Source organism: Protomyctophum bolini, assembly GCF_963924005.1.
Source record: "Protomyctophum bolini genome assembly, chromosome: 19".
In the NCBI taxonomy this organism is placed as follows: Eukaryota; Metazoa; Chordata; class Actinopteri; order Myctophiformes; family Myctophidae; genus Protomyctophum; species Protomyctophum bolini.
Window position 1 is genome coordinate 29,317,748 of NC_137880.1, and position 18,608 is coordinate 29,336,355.

Here is an 18,608-nt window from a genome sequence, read left to right on the forward strand (position 1 = left end):
ACCAGGTCACAGTCTTTTGGCAAATTAAACTTACCAAAGATCTGTAATATACAAAGATATCCAATCCCATGCCTCACCACTAGTTTATACCATCGGTTGTACCATAAGTTTCATGATGCATTGTGTGATCTGGGTATGAGTGATGCATTGTGGGTCTGGATGAGTCCACTATATAAAATTGTTTAATAATAATCACTATGGCAGCATGCACAAGAAATATGATGCATATTGGCCTAGTAGTTTGCATTCGTATTTTCAGACAGAGACGTGTTTGCGCGCGCGCGCGCGCGCGCGCACGCACGCACGCACGCACGCACGAGCACACACTTGCTCTCCTACTCTCAGAGATAGCTAATAGTAAAACAAAGCAGCAGTATCAGTCAAACTTGGAGCCAGTTGTAGTTCTTAACTTAACCACATCTAATATCACACTCACTGCTCACTCACTCACTCTTGTTCACACCAACCACACACTGTACTTGAACAAGTAAATATAGAAAAGACATCTGCTACAGGCGGAAAAACAAAAAACATGTAGATTGGGTTAAATTACCTGCAAACCTGCAATTATTTTATTACTTAATATGCTCCAACCTTTGGCTCTGTAACTAATTTAGGGAGTCAGAATTCACTTGTACAGAAGATAACAGCTATTGTACGTTTTCCGATATCTGTATAATTAACTTGAAATTCTGTGCACATTTACAGTAAGGCACCTGACATTTGATGGCATTGGCAGTTTAAACAAAAATAAATGTATACAGTCATAGTTAACACTGGTTAGCCTAATTTGCCATGTAGTGAAAACAATGCCCATATAGCCCCTTGACCCAAGAAGTGCAATTTAGTGAAGGCACCACTTATAATTCCAGAAACAAACAGACACTACATAAAGACTCACAAAAGTTAAATTAGCTGCTCTCAATTTAGAAACACTGAAGCTGACATGAAACAATATATATAACACCTGCTGTTTTGGGAACAATAAGCTGTACTGTGTGTGAACATAATTTAAAGACCAACACATAAGTCACAAAGGTTAGGAAATTCAGGATTAAAGATAGGCTGCGATGGAGCTTAGACTGTAGTGAACTAAGGCTGTCTAAGAGAATGCCATTGTTTAATAGACCAAATTGTCTCAGTAGCCAAAACTGTGAAACTCACTTAAATTAGTCATCAAATATGAAATGAATTTGTGTACAACTATAGTATTTCAACACCCTTGGGCCTTGTGCAATACCTCTGTGTTAATTTATCAATTTGTAACACTCTGAGCGGTATTTGTAGACTGAGTAAAATGAATACACAGTCAGGTTTACACTGTGTACACATCTTGGTTTGTTCCAGTCTCACTGAATGGGGGTGCAGTCGGGACGGGGAACACCATAGTGGAGTACGCCTGGGCCAGAGGCTCTGCTCTGGGTTTCAGGGCTGCCTCGGGTGGATACGGTACTGGAACTGCTGCTGGTACCGGGAGGGGACTCTCTCTCAGGCTGTTCCCAGGGATGGACCACTCTGATTGGGTGGTGGAGACGATGAGCATCCAGCATCTCAAGGAGCAGGTCATACAGAGGCACTTTGTTCTTGCACTTCATGCTGTATAGGTGCTCCATGCCTTTGTTACTGCCGTAAAGAAGACAAGGATTTATTGACTCATACACTCATATATAAATCATATGTGACCAGATTTGACGGAGAGACTGCCATTGGATTTATTTATTTTCTCACGTCATATGAAAGCAGGGAATCATAGCTTCAAATTGACATATTGGTTGTTCAGTTTGACCCACAAGTTTTGGAGATATGGCTTATAGAGTACCGGTAATGTCTTGCAGAAAACAGCGAGTTGAGAAAACAGGCTTGAAAGGTTCACTTCTGTGGTCTCTAACATTACACCTTGCTACATGTTTAAGCATTTATTTCATATTTACATGTCGATTTCAGCTCTGACACTTATTTCAGACATGCTCTAGTACAGGGTTCCCCAATTAAATTTCCTCAAGGGCCATATTTTGACTACGGTACCAGGCTGGGGGCCGAGTCGGCACGCGCGAGGTCGAGGTCTTGCCCTGAAATTAATGTTCAGGGCAAGACCCCATTTGAAAAGGACCCTCAGTTTGACATGCAGAGGCTACTGACCCCAATTTAATGCCATTTATATCTGGGAAGCATATTATTATTAATGAATAATTATTATTAATAATAATTATTATTATATTGCTTTTTCCACTTAACTAACAGGCCAATGTCAATTTCCAGAGTTGCTTTTCAGTCTGTCGATGCAGACTAAACATCCTGCTTTTGGATTAAGTCAATGACCTAGCATGCCAGCTTTAACTCACACTCTTTATTCCCCACCATACCGCAAACCACTGAAACAAACTAAGAATAGAGCCATGGTTATTAGCCCTATATATATATATATATATACACATAAAACTGCTCCCTATAACATGAAAGGACTAATGTTTTAAACTTGTGTGTTGGGATTTAAATGTTCACTGATAGTTTGCTAATTTGCTCTCCTGCACTGCTGGTGGCAGTTCCCTTGAGTAGGAAGGGGCCAAGTGCTATGCAGGAGAGGGGTGTTTCTTATGCTTTCTTATTTTTAATCATTGAATTAAATTACAAGACGAGTTTGACAAATTATCTATAAAACAGACAGAACGACTACTATTAAAAACTAAACAATACTATGAACATGAAGAGAACGCCCGGCAGACTATTATGCCATCAATTTAAACAATCTGCGATACCTGATATCTGGTTTACGCCGGGTACAACCTCCACACCCAGATTATAAATCAGAAATATAAGGCATATCACACTGAATTAGATACTACCCAAAGCTCCGCCAAGGTGCAGAAATTGAAATATTTATTTCCTGAAAAATGACATTTTGGAGTTAGGTGCCCCGTTTCTGCCCGACAGCAGAGATATGATATTGACTAGGCGTGCCGCTCGGGTGTCGCCGTGGAAAAGTGCCTGCCCACCACCATGGAGCTTGTGGGTTTGTATCCACCGTGGTGCATCCGGCTTGGGAAGGCCCATGGACTATTCTGGATAAGAGGGTGCCCAGTTCTTCCTCACCTCATGTGCCTTATGTGGGAGAGCAAGAGAAGCAGCTGAGCCTGTCGTCTTGACTGCTGCTGAACCGAGTATCCTGACTGGCCAATGTGATATATCAGAGCATCGGTGATGGTGTCCAACATGCTTTGCACAACTGAGCTGTTATGGAGGGGCTCCATTGTGCCTGTGCAGAAGGAGAAGGCACCTGAGAGAGGGAGAGAAAGAGAGCGAGAGAGAGAGAGAGAACTCATAACAGTATCCAACATCCTTATGTCCCTCTGTTCTGAAGAAGAGCAGCTGGGGAAACTTCTGTCCCGCGCAGCACAATTTTGTCATTATGGCTACAGCAGCGCGTAAATGATCCCCGAGCGCACACACTCCCCCTTCAGACACACATACACATCAGATCCAGAGACAAGTATCACCTGCAATACTCTCTGGGTTTTTATGCTTCCAGACATGATGGGTTCATCTCAAATGATTATAACTATTAACTACAGATATACATTTTAGGCGATCATCTGAAAGATAATTCCTCGTTCTCTGAATGGCACTGTAGACCTATTGTCTGATATGATAGAAATAGTATGTAGCACAAGTTAACAAGCATGTTGAATCAAGCATTAGGTTCGTTGAGTCAGGTCTGATCCATTCGGTTACATTTTGTACACTTTGAGAGTGAAATCAACACTGAGGATTTGACTGTGCACTCATGCACTGCACGGCAGACATGAATGAAAGTACATGTAAGTGAGTAGAGTCCATATTGATGTAGTTAGTGTTGCCCACACAGTAATGAAGTGCACAACAGGCCACATCAGTTGTGTCACTGTCATCCTGGAGGCATTTCTGTCTTTTTCCATTACTCATGCAGAATGCCTTTAATCTCCAAGATTAACTATGACCGTCTCCGTTGTCTCATGTTGCCAAGGGAACAGTTATTGGGTTTACTGGCGATACAGGCCATTTGAGAACACTCTGTTCGACTAATGTACTTCTGTGGCATTCGGAACTACACTCCTGTGGGCGTAGTTTGACACAGTGTGCATTATTGTTATACAGGAACACAAGCAACGTGACTATGCATACAGCAGATATTAAACTTAAAGAGAAATTGTTTAGAATTAGGTATGTGGATCCACTCTCCACTGTCATATTGTCAGCATCAGCTGTCTGTGAAATATGGCATGGGAACCCCTGGTTTAAAAGCTGGCAATATGACAGTGACAGAGTTTCATACTGTATCTCCAATTGTTTTTGCCATAGCCTCAAATAGAAAAATGTAGGTATGCCCAAAATAGAGATGCCAGGTCGAAAGTGTTTAAATAGCCACAAATGTTTGTACAATAGTCACACACACACACACACACACACAGTCACACACACATTTTAACTCACCAGCATTGAGCAGGATGATGGCTTTGAGACAGACAAACTCCTCAGCCTTTAATTTGAGCATACGAAAGCGTGAAACTGTGGCCAATAGCATGTCAAATATTTCAGCCATGCCCTCCACACAGTCCCCTTCGCTCCTGTAACAAATGAACATAAGAAAATCTGTGTAAAAAACACTTAGCCACATGATCCCTACCTCTATTGCAATTTATGGGTATGTCATAATAGGCAAAGATTCTGTGAAAACAGCTCACAACGATATATTTACTTGCTCACAACGATCAGCTACTGTCGGTGAAGAGATTTGGTGTACAGGGGAACAGCAGGGGACCAAGTATATACCACTGTCGGACCCCGGTCAACAAAGTATATAGGTTTAAATCACATGAAGTCCAGAGGGTCTGGGTAGCACAGTCATGTGAGAAAAAACGGAACGGGGGGGACGCCCGATTTTCCGGCGCGGGAGGCCTTGAAGAAAGCTGAAAATCTTTTACCAGAAAGAAATAATGGCCCTGGATGTCACTGTGATTTAAACATGATGGGAGGAGATGGATAATATCCGCTGCGTGAGGCTCCAGATGAAGCCAGACGGCACAGAGCACAGAAAAGTCGTCAACGCTCACCCTCAGCATTTTAGCCATCATCATGTCCAATTCGGGAGGACACTCATATGGAGCACATTTTTACAGATAATATTCTCTTACGTCTCTGGATCAAATGGGTCCATCACGCACATCAGAGAGTAAAAGCACCCTCTGCCTCGTCTGTCTCTCACATCCTCTCTTTCTCTAGTTTTGGTGTGTTTACTTTGAACTGGGGGAAGAACAGGCTGTGCCTGCAAAACAACTATATCTCCCCACACTCTGTCTCTCTTTCTCGGCTTGCCTCCCTTCCCGCTGTCTCTCCAACATTTCCATAATTGCGCATTGAGATTTTGATTAAAATCTCTGCATTGGTTGCCAGCTCAGAAGTATAAAGCTGAGGTGATATTCCAGGTTAGAGTGGCTCTCTCATCTCCATGTGGAACACATCATTACTCTATGAAAGACCCCCATTACAAAAGGCACATTAACCCCTCCAATGCATGGCTTTTGAAGATTACGTGATATGTCAGCCAAGTCTATGGGATTTTTAATGTTTGAGGATATTACAATGTTTGTTTAGAGCACTTTAGAGAGAACTTTAGAGCCAGCCAAGTCTATGGACTTTAATGTATGTTTAGAGCACTTTAGAACCAGCCAAGTCTATGGACTAATGTTTGTTTAGAGAACTTTAGAATCAGCCAAGTCTATGGACTGTCATGTTTGTTTAGGGCACTTATGATGATGTAAGACATCATTTGGCCGATATTAATACAGTGGGGCACATCACTTCACTGTGATTTTTATTGATAATGAGCACCTTATCAAGCCAGGCTTTTATCAAACCCACTATTAATTTCTTTATAATTTTTATCCCACGATTTTGCAACGCATTTTTTCACCCAGTGTCAATTATTTAATGTATTCCTGGGCGCTACTGGGGGGGGGGGGGGGGGGGGGCAGCGGAGTTCTTTTTTCTATGCATGAGTAGTTCAAGCTGCTTCTTTTCATGGGGGGGGGGATTTCCCCGGCCGGACGTAGCGCATGGAAAGAACACGTTATTCTGACAAGTTCCTTTCCCCTCTATCAGGCGCCCCGGCTGGCCAGGGGGAGGTAGTTTAGAGACCAGGATTACTGCATGTTTTTGTGAGGGTACTACCTACCCTAGGGGACACAGGGAGAACATGCTAACTCCACACAGAGAGGCCCTTTCGCCAACACCGCCTCAGGTATGGGCACTGATGACACGGAGGAGAGAACACGCCCCCAGCACCCACAGCGTCCCCAGCGGGAATCGAACCCAGGACCTTCTAGCTGTGAGGCGACAGCACTACTGACTGTGCCACTGTGCCCCCTCAAGCCCACTATTGAGTCTTTTCACAAATTATACGTGAGGCGACAAATTATGAACTGAACCAGTATCTTTTTGTATTGGCCAGTTGTGGCTGACCAACATCTAAAAATAAATGAAGATGACAAAACTTACAAATATTTTTGTCAATCATTAAAGCAACCATTAATTGATTGTTGAATTGAATTAATTAATTAACCATTTGTGCAATAAGTGTTCCCAGGAGGGAAAATCTAAAATATCGGAGTTGGAACCTGAGACCTTGACCAGCCCCATTTTCCCGCTGAGAGCTGTTCATGAGGTGGACAGCCGCTGCCCCCGCCGGCGGGGGATTGGGGCTTAAGAGGTTTTAAATGGCTTTACGTTATCAATAGTACTGTAATAATTACGATTAAAATCTCCATGTTCCTTGTTTACCTGGGCAGCGCTGGTTGGCAGGTATACATCAATACAATTTTATTATACCGACATGTTTGTGCCAGCATGGGTGATTAGATTTATTTCTTGATCACCTATTATCTTGATTGTTTAAACATGCTATGGTCTAACAGGCTCGATAGGCCCGAAGCTTATTTGATACTGGGTAAATTTGTTATCGAGTTTGTTCAGGTATCGGGTTTCGAGCTCCATCCCTACTCGCACGGTGCAAAATGGAGAATCTACAGTAGCTACGTTTATATGGATTGATTGATTGAAATATTTATTAACAGTTTGCAGAATTACAGTACAATTCAAGCACAACTCAATACAAAGACTGTTAACTGTGACTGGACGACCCAATAAAGCATTACACATGCTTACAAGAGGGTCCACCTTGTTCAATTAATCAAAGACAGATACAGTATATTCCACTTATTCAGGCTGCTCATTCAAAATAAAAAATGCTCATTTGAACACCTCAATAAGAATAGAATACTCAATGCCGGTCTGACCCAAATTAATTTTTATCCGGGTTTGGAGGGGTGGTATAAACCGTTTGAATCGGGATATAAACACTTTATTCCAAACGCTCCTGAGAGTTTGGAATACATGCATTATTTTACACATGTCTGCCCATGTCTAAAGTTATATTCTGAATGAAAGCTTTGGTCATTGTAAACGCACGAGGAACGAGGAACAGGTTCAGGTTCCATGAAAACAGTTGGGTATGAATCTCTGTTTGGAATGAATTAATTCTGAATGAATAGATATTGTCCATATTATGCTACCTGTCCAGGATGAGGTCCTGTGCGAAGATGAGCTTGCCAGGTGACTGGATGGACCTCCAGACGAGGCCGATCATCAGAACCTCCAGCCAGGAGCTCTCAAGCAGCTGCACCTGGTCATGGAGTGAGAGGTCCAGGAAACCTGAAAGGCGTGCGCATGCACGCACACGAGCGAGCGCCCACACACACGCCCACACACACACACACGCCCACACACACACACACACACACACACACACACACACACACTAAGTGCCTAGGCAAAATTATTTATAAAAAGTTCAAACTGATGCATGCTGTAGTCATTGTACCTTTGGTACCGTAGCTGCAAACGTTCTGCAAACCTTGTTGCTAGCATAGAGTGCCTTATCGCTAGCACTCAGCTGTCTCAATTCACCTCTAATTACCATCATTTCTCTCTCATTGTTGCCATCTCCACATTGGACCTCTCGCAATTAAAACGGTGTGCCTTTGGGGTTTTATTGACACATGGTCCTAAATGAGAAATTACTCACTTAGCGTATATTTGTGAGTGAAGGTGCTTGTACAGGCAGATTATCCTACATTTAGGCTCTATGGGGTGCCTGCAAATTGGACAAACAAACCTTTCAAAGGTGATGACTGCAATTACCACCCCAGAATGCAACAGTGTGTTTACGCGCGTGTGCACACTAGTTTTGACTTCACTCAACTAACCCGTGGCCGGGTTAAAACTCACCTGTGGCTCCCAACACGCGTGGCAGGTTAAAACTAATCTGTGGCTCCCGAGATGCGTGACAGGTCAAAAGCAAGGCTCTGATGGTTTTGATACAACAGAGTTAGAGTTACATTACTACCCAAAACCCTAAACCTAACCTCACAGGAAGCCACAGGTTAGTTTTAACCTGCCACGCATGTCGGGGGGCACATATTAGTTTTAACCTGCCACGCATGTCAGGGGCCACATATTAGTTTTAACCTGCCACGCATGTCGGGAGCCACAGGTGAGTTTTAACGGCCACGGGTTAGTTGTAACCGGCCATGCGTGTGATGTCGGGAGCGATAGTGCTTTCGGAATGCCTGTCGGACTGTAAGTATGTCTAACCAACGTATGCACCCCCATTACTGTTATACTGTTGTGTGCTACATCTGCTCCCACCTGGCACCTTCTTGGCCCAGGCGATCATGTGAACCAGCTCCTTGTCAGCCATGCTGGTGAGCAGCGTCATCATGGTGACTTCTGTGTAGGGTCGGCTCACCTTCTGACGGGAGCACAACACCGGGGGCTCTGCACCCTGGAGCAGAAGCAGAACCTAGTGGGACGGGGGCAAAAAGGAGTTGAAAGAAACCACCTGAAACCTAGCGTCTGGCTATGTCATACTGGGCGAACATTCGGCAAAAATAGCAGCTATACAAGCTAACAATGCGTTGCAATGTGACGTGTTGTTGATCGTCAAAGATATTTCGGGTTGAGGGAAAAAAAGAGGCGAACCACCAGGTACAGAGCCTTGGAGCACACACCCTGCAGGGTTTAAGTGGTTAAAGGCAGAGAATCAAAGCAATCAAAAGTGTCTTAACTAGGGTTGGGGGATATATCGGCAATCACATCGATATCGATATACCTTTTTAATCGACATCGGTCCGATATGAACAACCGATTGATTGCGTCTGTCTAGTTCAGTGGTTCCCAAACCTTTTCATGTCAAGGACCCCCAAATTGACACTAATTACCCCACGGACCCCCATTTGAAAATATTATGCCAGGAACTCCCATAAGAGAAGACTTGGCTCTAGCAGTGTTTCTCAACCTGCTCAATTTCAAGGACCCCCCGGTTTGACATGCATTAGTCTACGGACCCCCATTTAATTGCAATTTACAATTGTATTGTAAAATCTATGTTAATTTAACTCTGAGAGTGTCCATTTATTTTGTACACTCTCTGAGTTACAGACCCGTAATGGTCCATTTGGTTCCAAACTATATGATTTAGTTCTAGTGGAATACATTGGCGTCAAGTGGACAAGCATATGAACAAATACTATATCTGAATATCTGAGACATTTATAAAATAAAATAAGGCATAACACATTATTGTCTGCTGTGTTGCTTTGTGATTTGATGTGAACACTGTGATTTTATAGAGGTTTCCTGTCTGGCAACCAAATCTGCCACCGATGAGTGTCACAGCGCATCCCCGGCATCCAGTTAGTGACTTCACGTCTCTTCCTTTCATTACTTTCCTTGGTCAACAGTGCTGTCCTGATGTTTCCCTACCTGCTTTATATGACATGGTAGCCAGCCAGCCAAACATACATACATTGTTGAACAGCAAATTGTGCTAAATACTGTATTTATTCATGATGGTAGCATCAGTATACTGCCTGCTTGCTTTTGTGGTAAACTAATCACCAAAACAAACAGGGATGGCATGGCATGTGCGTCTTTGGCCAGGGTTGCCAGATTCTGTGCTGAGAGAGAAACAAGCAATCAGGTCTATGAAAATAAGTCTAAAATAAGCAACTAGGGGCCACACTTTATTATCAAATGTTGTTTTAGAGCAGTGGTTCTCAAACATTTTCATGTCAATGATCCCCAATATTTTAAAGCAACTTTAGAGACCCAACACAGATCACAGACATACACTGCCCAGTTCATTGAGGGGAAAATGTGAAAGCTGAATTAATAATAAATAGCTAAAAACAAACTAAAATAATGACATCCAAAGTGCATCGTTTGGGAGCCGACAGACATGAACGACAGATCTGTTACATGTCTGCTCATGAGGGGCCGCAACAGCGCAAGCCGGAAAAAAAAGCTCAACACAATCAGTCACGGGCATGTGCACGAAATGAGCATGCGCGTGACAATTTCACAGAAACACGCCCGCGTAAATACACTTGTGTTGTCGCCCCTCGACTCCTCCGCTCATAAAAAAAGCGCAGGTCTCATTGAAAATGAATTACTAGTCACGTTAATCACTGCCCATCTGAAAGGAGCTTCAGTGTGTTTGCGGTGGCACCTGGTCAGGGGCCATGAGGATTTCTGAAGCTCTTCCCCCTCTTCCTTCTCCCTCCGCTCTTCCTCTTGGGCTGTTGTATCTCCTCTCGTCCAGAAGGGGCCCTGAGGCTCTGTTCTCTACCTCTCTAGAGGGCTTTTCTCTCTCAACAGTGCCACTCCGCCGCTTGTCACGTCGCATTCGACTCCCACGGTCTTTTCGCATACCTGCAATGTGGTGATAAGACATTCACCAAAAGTAAATATATTATATTATATATTATAATATAAATATATTGTCCCTTTCAGGTGGAAACCTTGTATGTCCAAAACTGTTACTTTTCAGAAAATGAAAGGCCAGACACACTTAACCATGTTCAGTTTCATAGTCAAACTTAAAAACATGGTGAAAATAGCCGATCTACAAGCTCACAACACGCGTTATGAGCTTGTAGATTGGCTAATTTTACTATCTTTGGGTGACACTCTTGGAGTCTTGTATGGTAAAGTAGGGCATTGATTTACGAAAACATTAAAAATAAATACAAACTAGAAAAAGTGCCCCCCCCCCCTCCCCCCACAGGTCTCCACCAGGCCAGGTCAGGTTGTGGCCTCCTGGTGGCGCTATAATAAGCCAATGTGAAAAGGGTGCCATTTCTTCTTACGCCTTTGATGATTGGATGATTTGAGGCATTTTGTTCCAAAAATGTGTTTTGCAAAAATCCACCTGATGGTGGCACCATAACAGGCCAATGTGAAAAGGGTAGGATATATTCCTCAGCCTAGTAGGAAAGTCGCCTTCATGATTTGAGGCTTTTTGTTCAAAACGGGCCAATCCTGCAAACTTTGAAAGCCAATGTTAGCCAATTAGGATGGAATATGAAATATCAGACAGATCCATCTTGAGCACATAGAGATACGCCACTCCTGGTGGCGCTATAAAAGACGTTCTGGAAAATGTGGGGTAGAGGTTCATCGTTGGCATCTAGGGAGTGTGTGTGTGTGTGTAAAATGTGGCATCGACCGGGTTAACAGTGCCAGAGATTAGCTGTACACAGACGGACGGACACACGGACCGACACGCACTCACGGACGGACGGAGTGCAAAACATACTCTCTCCCCATGCCTTCGGCCTGGTGGAGACAATAAAATGTTGAAATACGGAGATTAGTTTCCGTCCGACAGCAATGATAGGCCTACGCATATTAGAGACAAGAAGTAACATACGTGTGAGCACACAGGCATAGTACAAATGCACATGAACCACTACATGAATACTAACCTCGTGTCACCAGGCTTTCCACCTTGGAGTGGAGGAAAGCTTGGTCTGTGTTACTTTGTCGTGTGAGCGGATGATATCTTACGTCATGTTGTAGTCATTGTTTTATAGTCATCAGGCCGGAACCCTCAAACCAGAACTTACTTTCCCTCAAATCGGAAGAACAATACCTTCACAATAAAAGCGTAGTTTCACTGATTTCTAAAATACAAAATAAATATAAATGTGAGTGTGCTTTCCAGAGACTATTTAGTGTCTGTATACCTTTCTCATCCCACGGGGACATTCAATTCTCATCGCAGGCTACGAGAGCCCGAGTCACGCTTTTATTTGGAATGTATTATTCTTCCTGAGGACTACAAAACAAGTACAACATGACGTAAGATATCATCTGCTCTCGACCGGATCATAAACCCAAAAAGGAATGCTGCCCAGGCTAAATGAATACAACTACTTATCAGGCCTCCACTGTAACACCCCCACGGCCCACACATAACTTTGCATCCTGTCCTTGCCGTGGTATCAAAAGTGTATTTAGATTGCTGTGTGATTCAAGAGGTATGAAAAACAAAAGTCTGGGTGTGGGCTAATAGGTCGTTGAACTCCAGGAAACCCACTTCAATCAAGGCCACATTAAAGTTAGTCTCAATCTGAAGCTCTTCTGAATTCAGCAACCGGTAAGCAGGACTGCAATAATGGCAGCATGCTCCATAGATGGCAATTGAACACAAGCAAATGAGGACATTTGTCATCATCCAATCCAACTATTCTATAGATAATAGAGATAATGATTGTGAGCGATGTGAGCAAGGACTTTTTGGGGTGTTATCCTTTTAGACCAAGTGTTTGAATGTCCATCATTGTCCATCATTTACGTTGACTCGACATATAAAAAAAATAAGAAATTATAAAGAAAACATTTACTTCTCAATTATTTGGAATAAACAATAACAAAAACAATACAATAATCGCTAACAACATAATCGATAGTTGCAGCCCTACTACCCACCTCCTTTCATCATGCCCACTTCACAGCACTTCCTAAGACGACATGCCTGACAGCTCTTCCTTCGGTTTCTGTCAATAGTGCACTGATTGGTCGCTGGGCACATATAGTCATTGTGACCTAAAAAAAGAAATAATAGCATAATTACAAGTGTGCCACTCCAGCACTCAGAGTAGATTCATGTAATGTAATAATATGTCATTAGTATGCAGGAACAGTAGTCCAAAACCTTTACAAAAAAAACATGTATCTGTGCACAATCATTACCAGAGACCGTTGTGACTGTGACTAGTCTTTTGATGGATAAATCCCAAATGTATATATTATTATTTACATTTCAGAGCATTGCAAGATGATGCACATGAAGCAAAAGAATGTTACATTGTGGTTCCACACCATGTTCTTTGAAAGGTTATATAACACACTATAACAATGACATTACAAGTACAGGTTAAAAAAAAAGTATGCTGTAACAGTGCACACAGGCTGCAGACATTCAGGTAGTGATTTTTCCTTATTCTACATCCCTTTGCATTGCATTCCTGTATGCTTCTTCCCAGAGTACCCAGACCCTATTTAAATCACCTGCTTCTGAAGACAATCAACAAAATACTGGCACCGGGTGAAAGATGGGTTACAAAATCATGGGATAAAAAAAGAAAAACTGAAATACTGGCTTTAGAAGCTGGCTTGGAACCAGTGAGAGGGAGAGTTCACAATCAGTGTCACTATGACCCCTTCCCATCTCACCCCCCCCCCCCCCAACACACACACACACACACACACACACACACACACACAGCAGACACTAACAGACAGGCAGACTGTGTGTGTGTCTGTGTGGGGTGGGGGTGTCGCTTATCCGACACCATGGGACCGACATGTGGAAACAACGATCGGATTAAGGTTGGCGAACATGGTAATGGTTAGGTTAGGGTTTGAGGTAGGTTGACGTTCTAATGACAGTCGGACCAATAGTATGTTGTGCGTGCGTGAGTTTATGTGCTCTTGGCCTCTAGTAAAATCACTGCAGAAACGTCATTGGATATTTTCAATAAAATATAAGTCATTTACAAAAGCTTCTGAAAGATGAATGATGAAATGGTTTCAGAATGGAAAACCATTCATCAGAGATGATAAAGAAGTAGTTATAAATCTCGGCCTACCTTGGATGCTCCTCTTGAAGAAGGCCTTACAGCCCTCACAGGACCACACACCATAGTGGTATCCAGAGGCATAGTCACTGCAGACAGCACAGTAGCGTGTCTCTTTGACCATCTCAAACGCCACTGCCCCCGACCCTGAGCCTGCTCCTGGCCCTGGCACTGATCCCACAGCACTGTACGACTCTGGGCTGTCCGTGGAGCCACAGACGTCCTCCCTTGATGCAGGTTGAAGACTGGACCCTGGGACGATGGGCCTGACACAGTGGATCACATTGTAAATCATTTCATCATTTCACACAATCAAAAAGAACTGCCAAAAATGGTGGGAAAAAATGCATTCTTAAAAGAAAGGGGTCATTCTCTGACTACTTCCCCTTCAGAATACGGCTTTGATGTGGCAACAGTTTTTTGGGCAATTATGGTAACTGGTTGTGACAGCTTCATCATGAGTAAACAGAGTATGGCTGAACACGGATTGTTGTTTTTTCCACAGCTGCTTCAAGCCCAGAATTTTTGCTCAGAATTGTATTGAACCCCTTGAGATGCAGCATCTCATTTTAGAGGGGGTCCCATACACAGGGAAAAACATTACATACAGTACAGTGCAGTTACACAATAGACAATACAGACATGTACAGATACAGTTAGCTTGCTCATCCTTGTTGTGACTTTGTACTATCATGGTGTTGTTGCCTAGTGCTGGGCCACCTGTAATTCTTCAGTGTGAAGAAAGAGCCCTTACATTTGATTGGAATCATGTGCAGTTCTATCCTGAGGGAGAACAGAAGATGCGTCATGTTAGAAGGTTAGGGAGCTGGTCAACGATGAGGGTGAGCTTGTAGATCGGCCATTTACAATAAACATGCGTGCGTGCGTGTGTGTGTGTGTGTGTGTGCATGCTTTTTCTCTGTCATCATTTTCAACACCCAGCTGCAAAGATGGAACCGACCACAGTCCGGTCAAGCTTCTAGTAAGAATAAGAATAATTATTATAATAATAATAATACAATGTCAATGGTCATGTGTCTGTAATTTCCCTTCAGTTACATTCTTTGATCTAAATCCAGATACAGTACTCTATCGTGAGACAGTTGTCTTTACAGTCTGTTCAACACCCACATCAAGAACAACACATAGCACATAACACCAAGACGATACAAAAACATGAGGATCCCACTGCATACAGAAACATCCGATCATACATGTACGATGTATACAGAACCATCCTATCGGCGGGGCAGTTTGTTTAATGCCGCGATGGCTGAGGGGACAAAACTCCTACTGAAACACATCTTTTTCCATTGGTGTAAGGATAATAGTAGGTTTTAACTCTGAATTGTATCTAAGACTAGTAAACTTTAATATAATTTGCAATGCATAGACATACCTTATATCATGAAATATTTCAAATTATTTATTTTACCCAGAGATGTGCGCAAGTATTTATCCATAGAATGCTCAGACATAGAATGATTGTACAAATGATTGTAGAATCTTTTTTTGAGCGTCACTAGCCCCTCCTATGTCCAGCTTTTAGTGTGTGTGCACAAACACACACACACACACACACACACACACACACACACACACACACACACAAACATTGTGTAACACAAACATTGATGACGAAGGTGAGGACGCAAATTGTGATTGGTCGGAATGATGTATGATGATGTACGATGATAAAAGCGCCTCTCAATTCACACAGATTTATCTCTGTCTCCACCAAGCCGAAGGCATGGGGAAAGTATGTGTGTGTGTGTGTGTGTGTCCGTCCGTCCGTCCGTCCATCCGTCTGTTACTAGCCAATCTCTGGCACCGTTAACCCGGTCGATGCCACATTTTGCACACACACTCCCTAGATTTGCACACACACTCCCTCTCAGGCCAATCCTTGCAGGATTGGCCCGTTTTGAACAAAAAGCCTCAAACGGAGCATGCAATTTACATGAAATCTTTCACTGACTTTCCTACTAGGCTGAGGAATATACCACCCTTTTCACATTGGCCTGTTATAGCGTCACCAACAGGTGGATTTTTAAAAACACATTTTTGGAACAAAATGCCTCAAATCATCCAATTGCCATCCAAGGCATAAGAAGAAATGTCACCCTTTTCACATTGGCATATTATAGCGCCACCAGGAGGCCACAACCTGACCTGCCCTGGTGGAGACCTTTTTCTAGTTTAATCATGTCTTGGAACTCTGCGATTTTGACACCCCTTTGAGATAAATAAAGATATAATAAAATACTTTTGACATTAGTCATCTGCACTGGGTCTGGCTGAGTATTCTTTCTTGTATATATTATTATATGTCTTTAAATGTCTGAATGAACTGGTATTCACTGTTATTATCTGGATACTAACAGTGAAAAATGAATGAATAATTATGCAAAGTTTATCTACATTGAATTAATTCATCATTAATTAAGAGTGAATGCAAGTAAATAATCTATGAGCAACCCAAAAATTCCTTCATCCTCCATTAGTGACGGGAGATCATGAGATGTGAACATTTGATGCAAATAGTTTTCACTTGAAAACCGTCAATTATGACAGGCGACCACACACACGCACGCACAAATTAGTGTGTTTTTTGAGAGTGGCAGAGAGAAGAGTAATATTTTCCACCCAAGCCAGAAAACAAGCTGTTTGTGCTTCTGTTGTTCTTTTCTCAAGATCCTTATCAAAGTCCTTAATCACTGGCATTAGGACCTGGCCAGGGTTGATCCTTTCATTAAGATAATGATAATATTTTGTAGCCGGAGATGAATTACAAAAAAGGAATGTTATATACATACAGTATATACAATGTATAATATACAATAGTTTTTATGGGGAATAGGAGTTTACAAAATAAGTACTAGGTAGTTTAAATTAGTGGAAAGATTTTGCATTATAATACATTATTGTTTGTGTATTAGTCTATGAATTGTATAATCATATTACAATGAATATCATTTTAGATGTATACTTACATATTGATTGATTGAAGTATTTATTAACAGTTTGCAGAATTACAGTACATTTCAAGCACAACTCAATACAAAAAATTGGGGGGGAAACAGATCTACCCTTTGTGAGGTACCATATCATTGACGACATGACATCATGAACCAGAAATATTTTGTCTTGATTTCATTGTCTGTCGCATTTATATATCAACAAAACACTGATTAAACAACTCAGTTCATTTCTGGCAGTGGCATCCATTACCATTCAGCAGAGACAAATGAATGGGGTCAGAATAACTTTCCCTTCTACTCCTACATCATTTCTAAATTTAGTTCATTTTCTATTTGAAATGATGTGTGTGTGTGTGTGTGTGTGTGTGTGTGTGTGTGTGTGTGTGTGTGTGTGTGTGTGTCTTCTGCTGTTGACTCAAGGTAACAGAAGAGGAATGTACAAACTTACCTATAGATGGGTGTTGAGGTGGTCTCCAGATAGTAGGGCTGGCTAATCAGCCCCGGGTTGCCAGGTGGATGCAGAAAGGGGCTGAGCTGGGGGCTGGAGGGTACAAACACAAGTGGACTGGTAGGCCCACTTCCCAGGGACTGAAGGCTGCCATCTGAGGGCGGTCCGTGGGCATCCGAGGGGGCAGAGAAGTAGCCAGTGGTGGAGTGGCTATAGAGAGGAGCCGTGGTGGCGTAATCATACGCCCCTTCCAGGAAGTCCACGGCAGCAGCCCCTCCCGGTCCCCGGCTCTCCTCGGGGTACATGTCGCTGAGGGGGGCGCGTGGCTGCGGTGAGAGTCTCGGGGGGGAAGGGGTCTCCAGCGCTGAAGCAGCTGGGTTGGTCCTGAGACGGAGCACTGGTCCGCGAGGCTGCCTGCGCTGCACCGGGCTCTGGCTGGGTAACATCACAGCACGACAGCTCTGATAAGCTGCATGCTTTACACTGGCTCACCCAATCGTGGGAGGGGGAAAATGAGAGAGGAGTGTTGCTCTCCCCGTCTATTTCTCACTATCTCACTGCTTTATTCTCACCTTCCCTTGTGTTTGTCACCCCATAGCAGCCTGTTGGGCTGTATAGTTGAAGGTGAGCTCTGGACCTCACCTTCACTCAGTCTTTGCCATCTATGCCTTAATGACAAGTTATTTTCCTAAATTTCCACTGCTTGGGGGAAAAGACAAATCTAGACTCCTCCCAGCTTGCATATAGACTTTTTTTTTCTTTTCTTTTTTAGGCGCAGAGCCTTTACTCTATTTTTTGTTTTGCTCTATCTATCACATACTAACTGGTGTGGGAGGAAAGCAAGGCATAGAGTCCAAAAAGGAGAGCAAGATACATATCCTATCCTTTCATTCCTGTCTTCTGTAAACATAGTAGCTTTTTGTTTTTTATTTTCCACAAAAACACAGTTAGTGCAGACGGCAAGGTTGAAAGCCCCTCTCTGAATACGTATCATTCATTTAGCGGATAGTTGGCACACTACAGGAATAATTAATGACCAGCCTAAGTCCCGGTAGCCAGACTTATCGAATACACCTGAGACTTTCACACAAATCAAATCACTGTGGAAATTAGATAGATTAAGACTGTTTTCAAACTACAAAGGGGCCTTGCAAAATAAGACAA

General features: G+C 42.9%; 1 protein-coding gene across 1 annotated transcript; it reads right to left on the reverse strand.

Moving 5' to 3' along the window:
* Positions 1-843: 843 nt before the first annotated feature.
* On the reverse strand, positions 844-17,890 carry esr1 (estrogen receptor 1; the record flags this gene model as incomplete). The annotated part of the gene is made up of 9 exons (XM_080790238.1): positions 844-1,623; positions 3,091-3,274; positions 4,468-4,601; positions 7,605-7,743; positions 8,740-8,893; positions 10,601-10,803; positions 12,865-12,981; positions 14,028-14,281; positions 17,445-17,890. The coding sequence occupies 9 exons, from the start codon at positions 17,888-17,890 to the stop codon at positions 1,350-1,352; spliced, it is 1,905 nt and encodes a 634-aa protein (XP_080646364.1). The 3' UTR covers positions 844-1,349.
* Between the last annotated feature and the right edge of the window lie 718 nt (positions 17,891-18,608).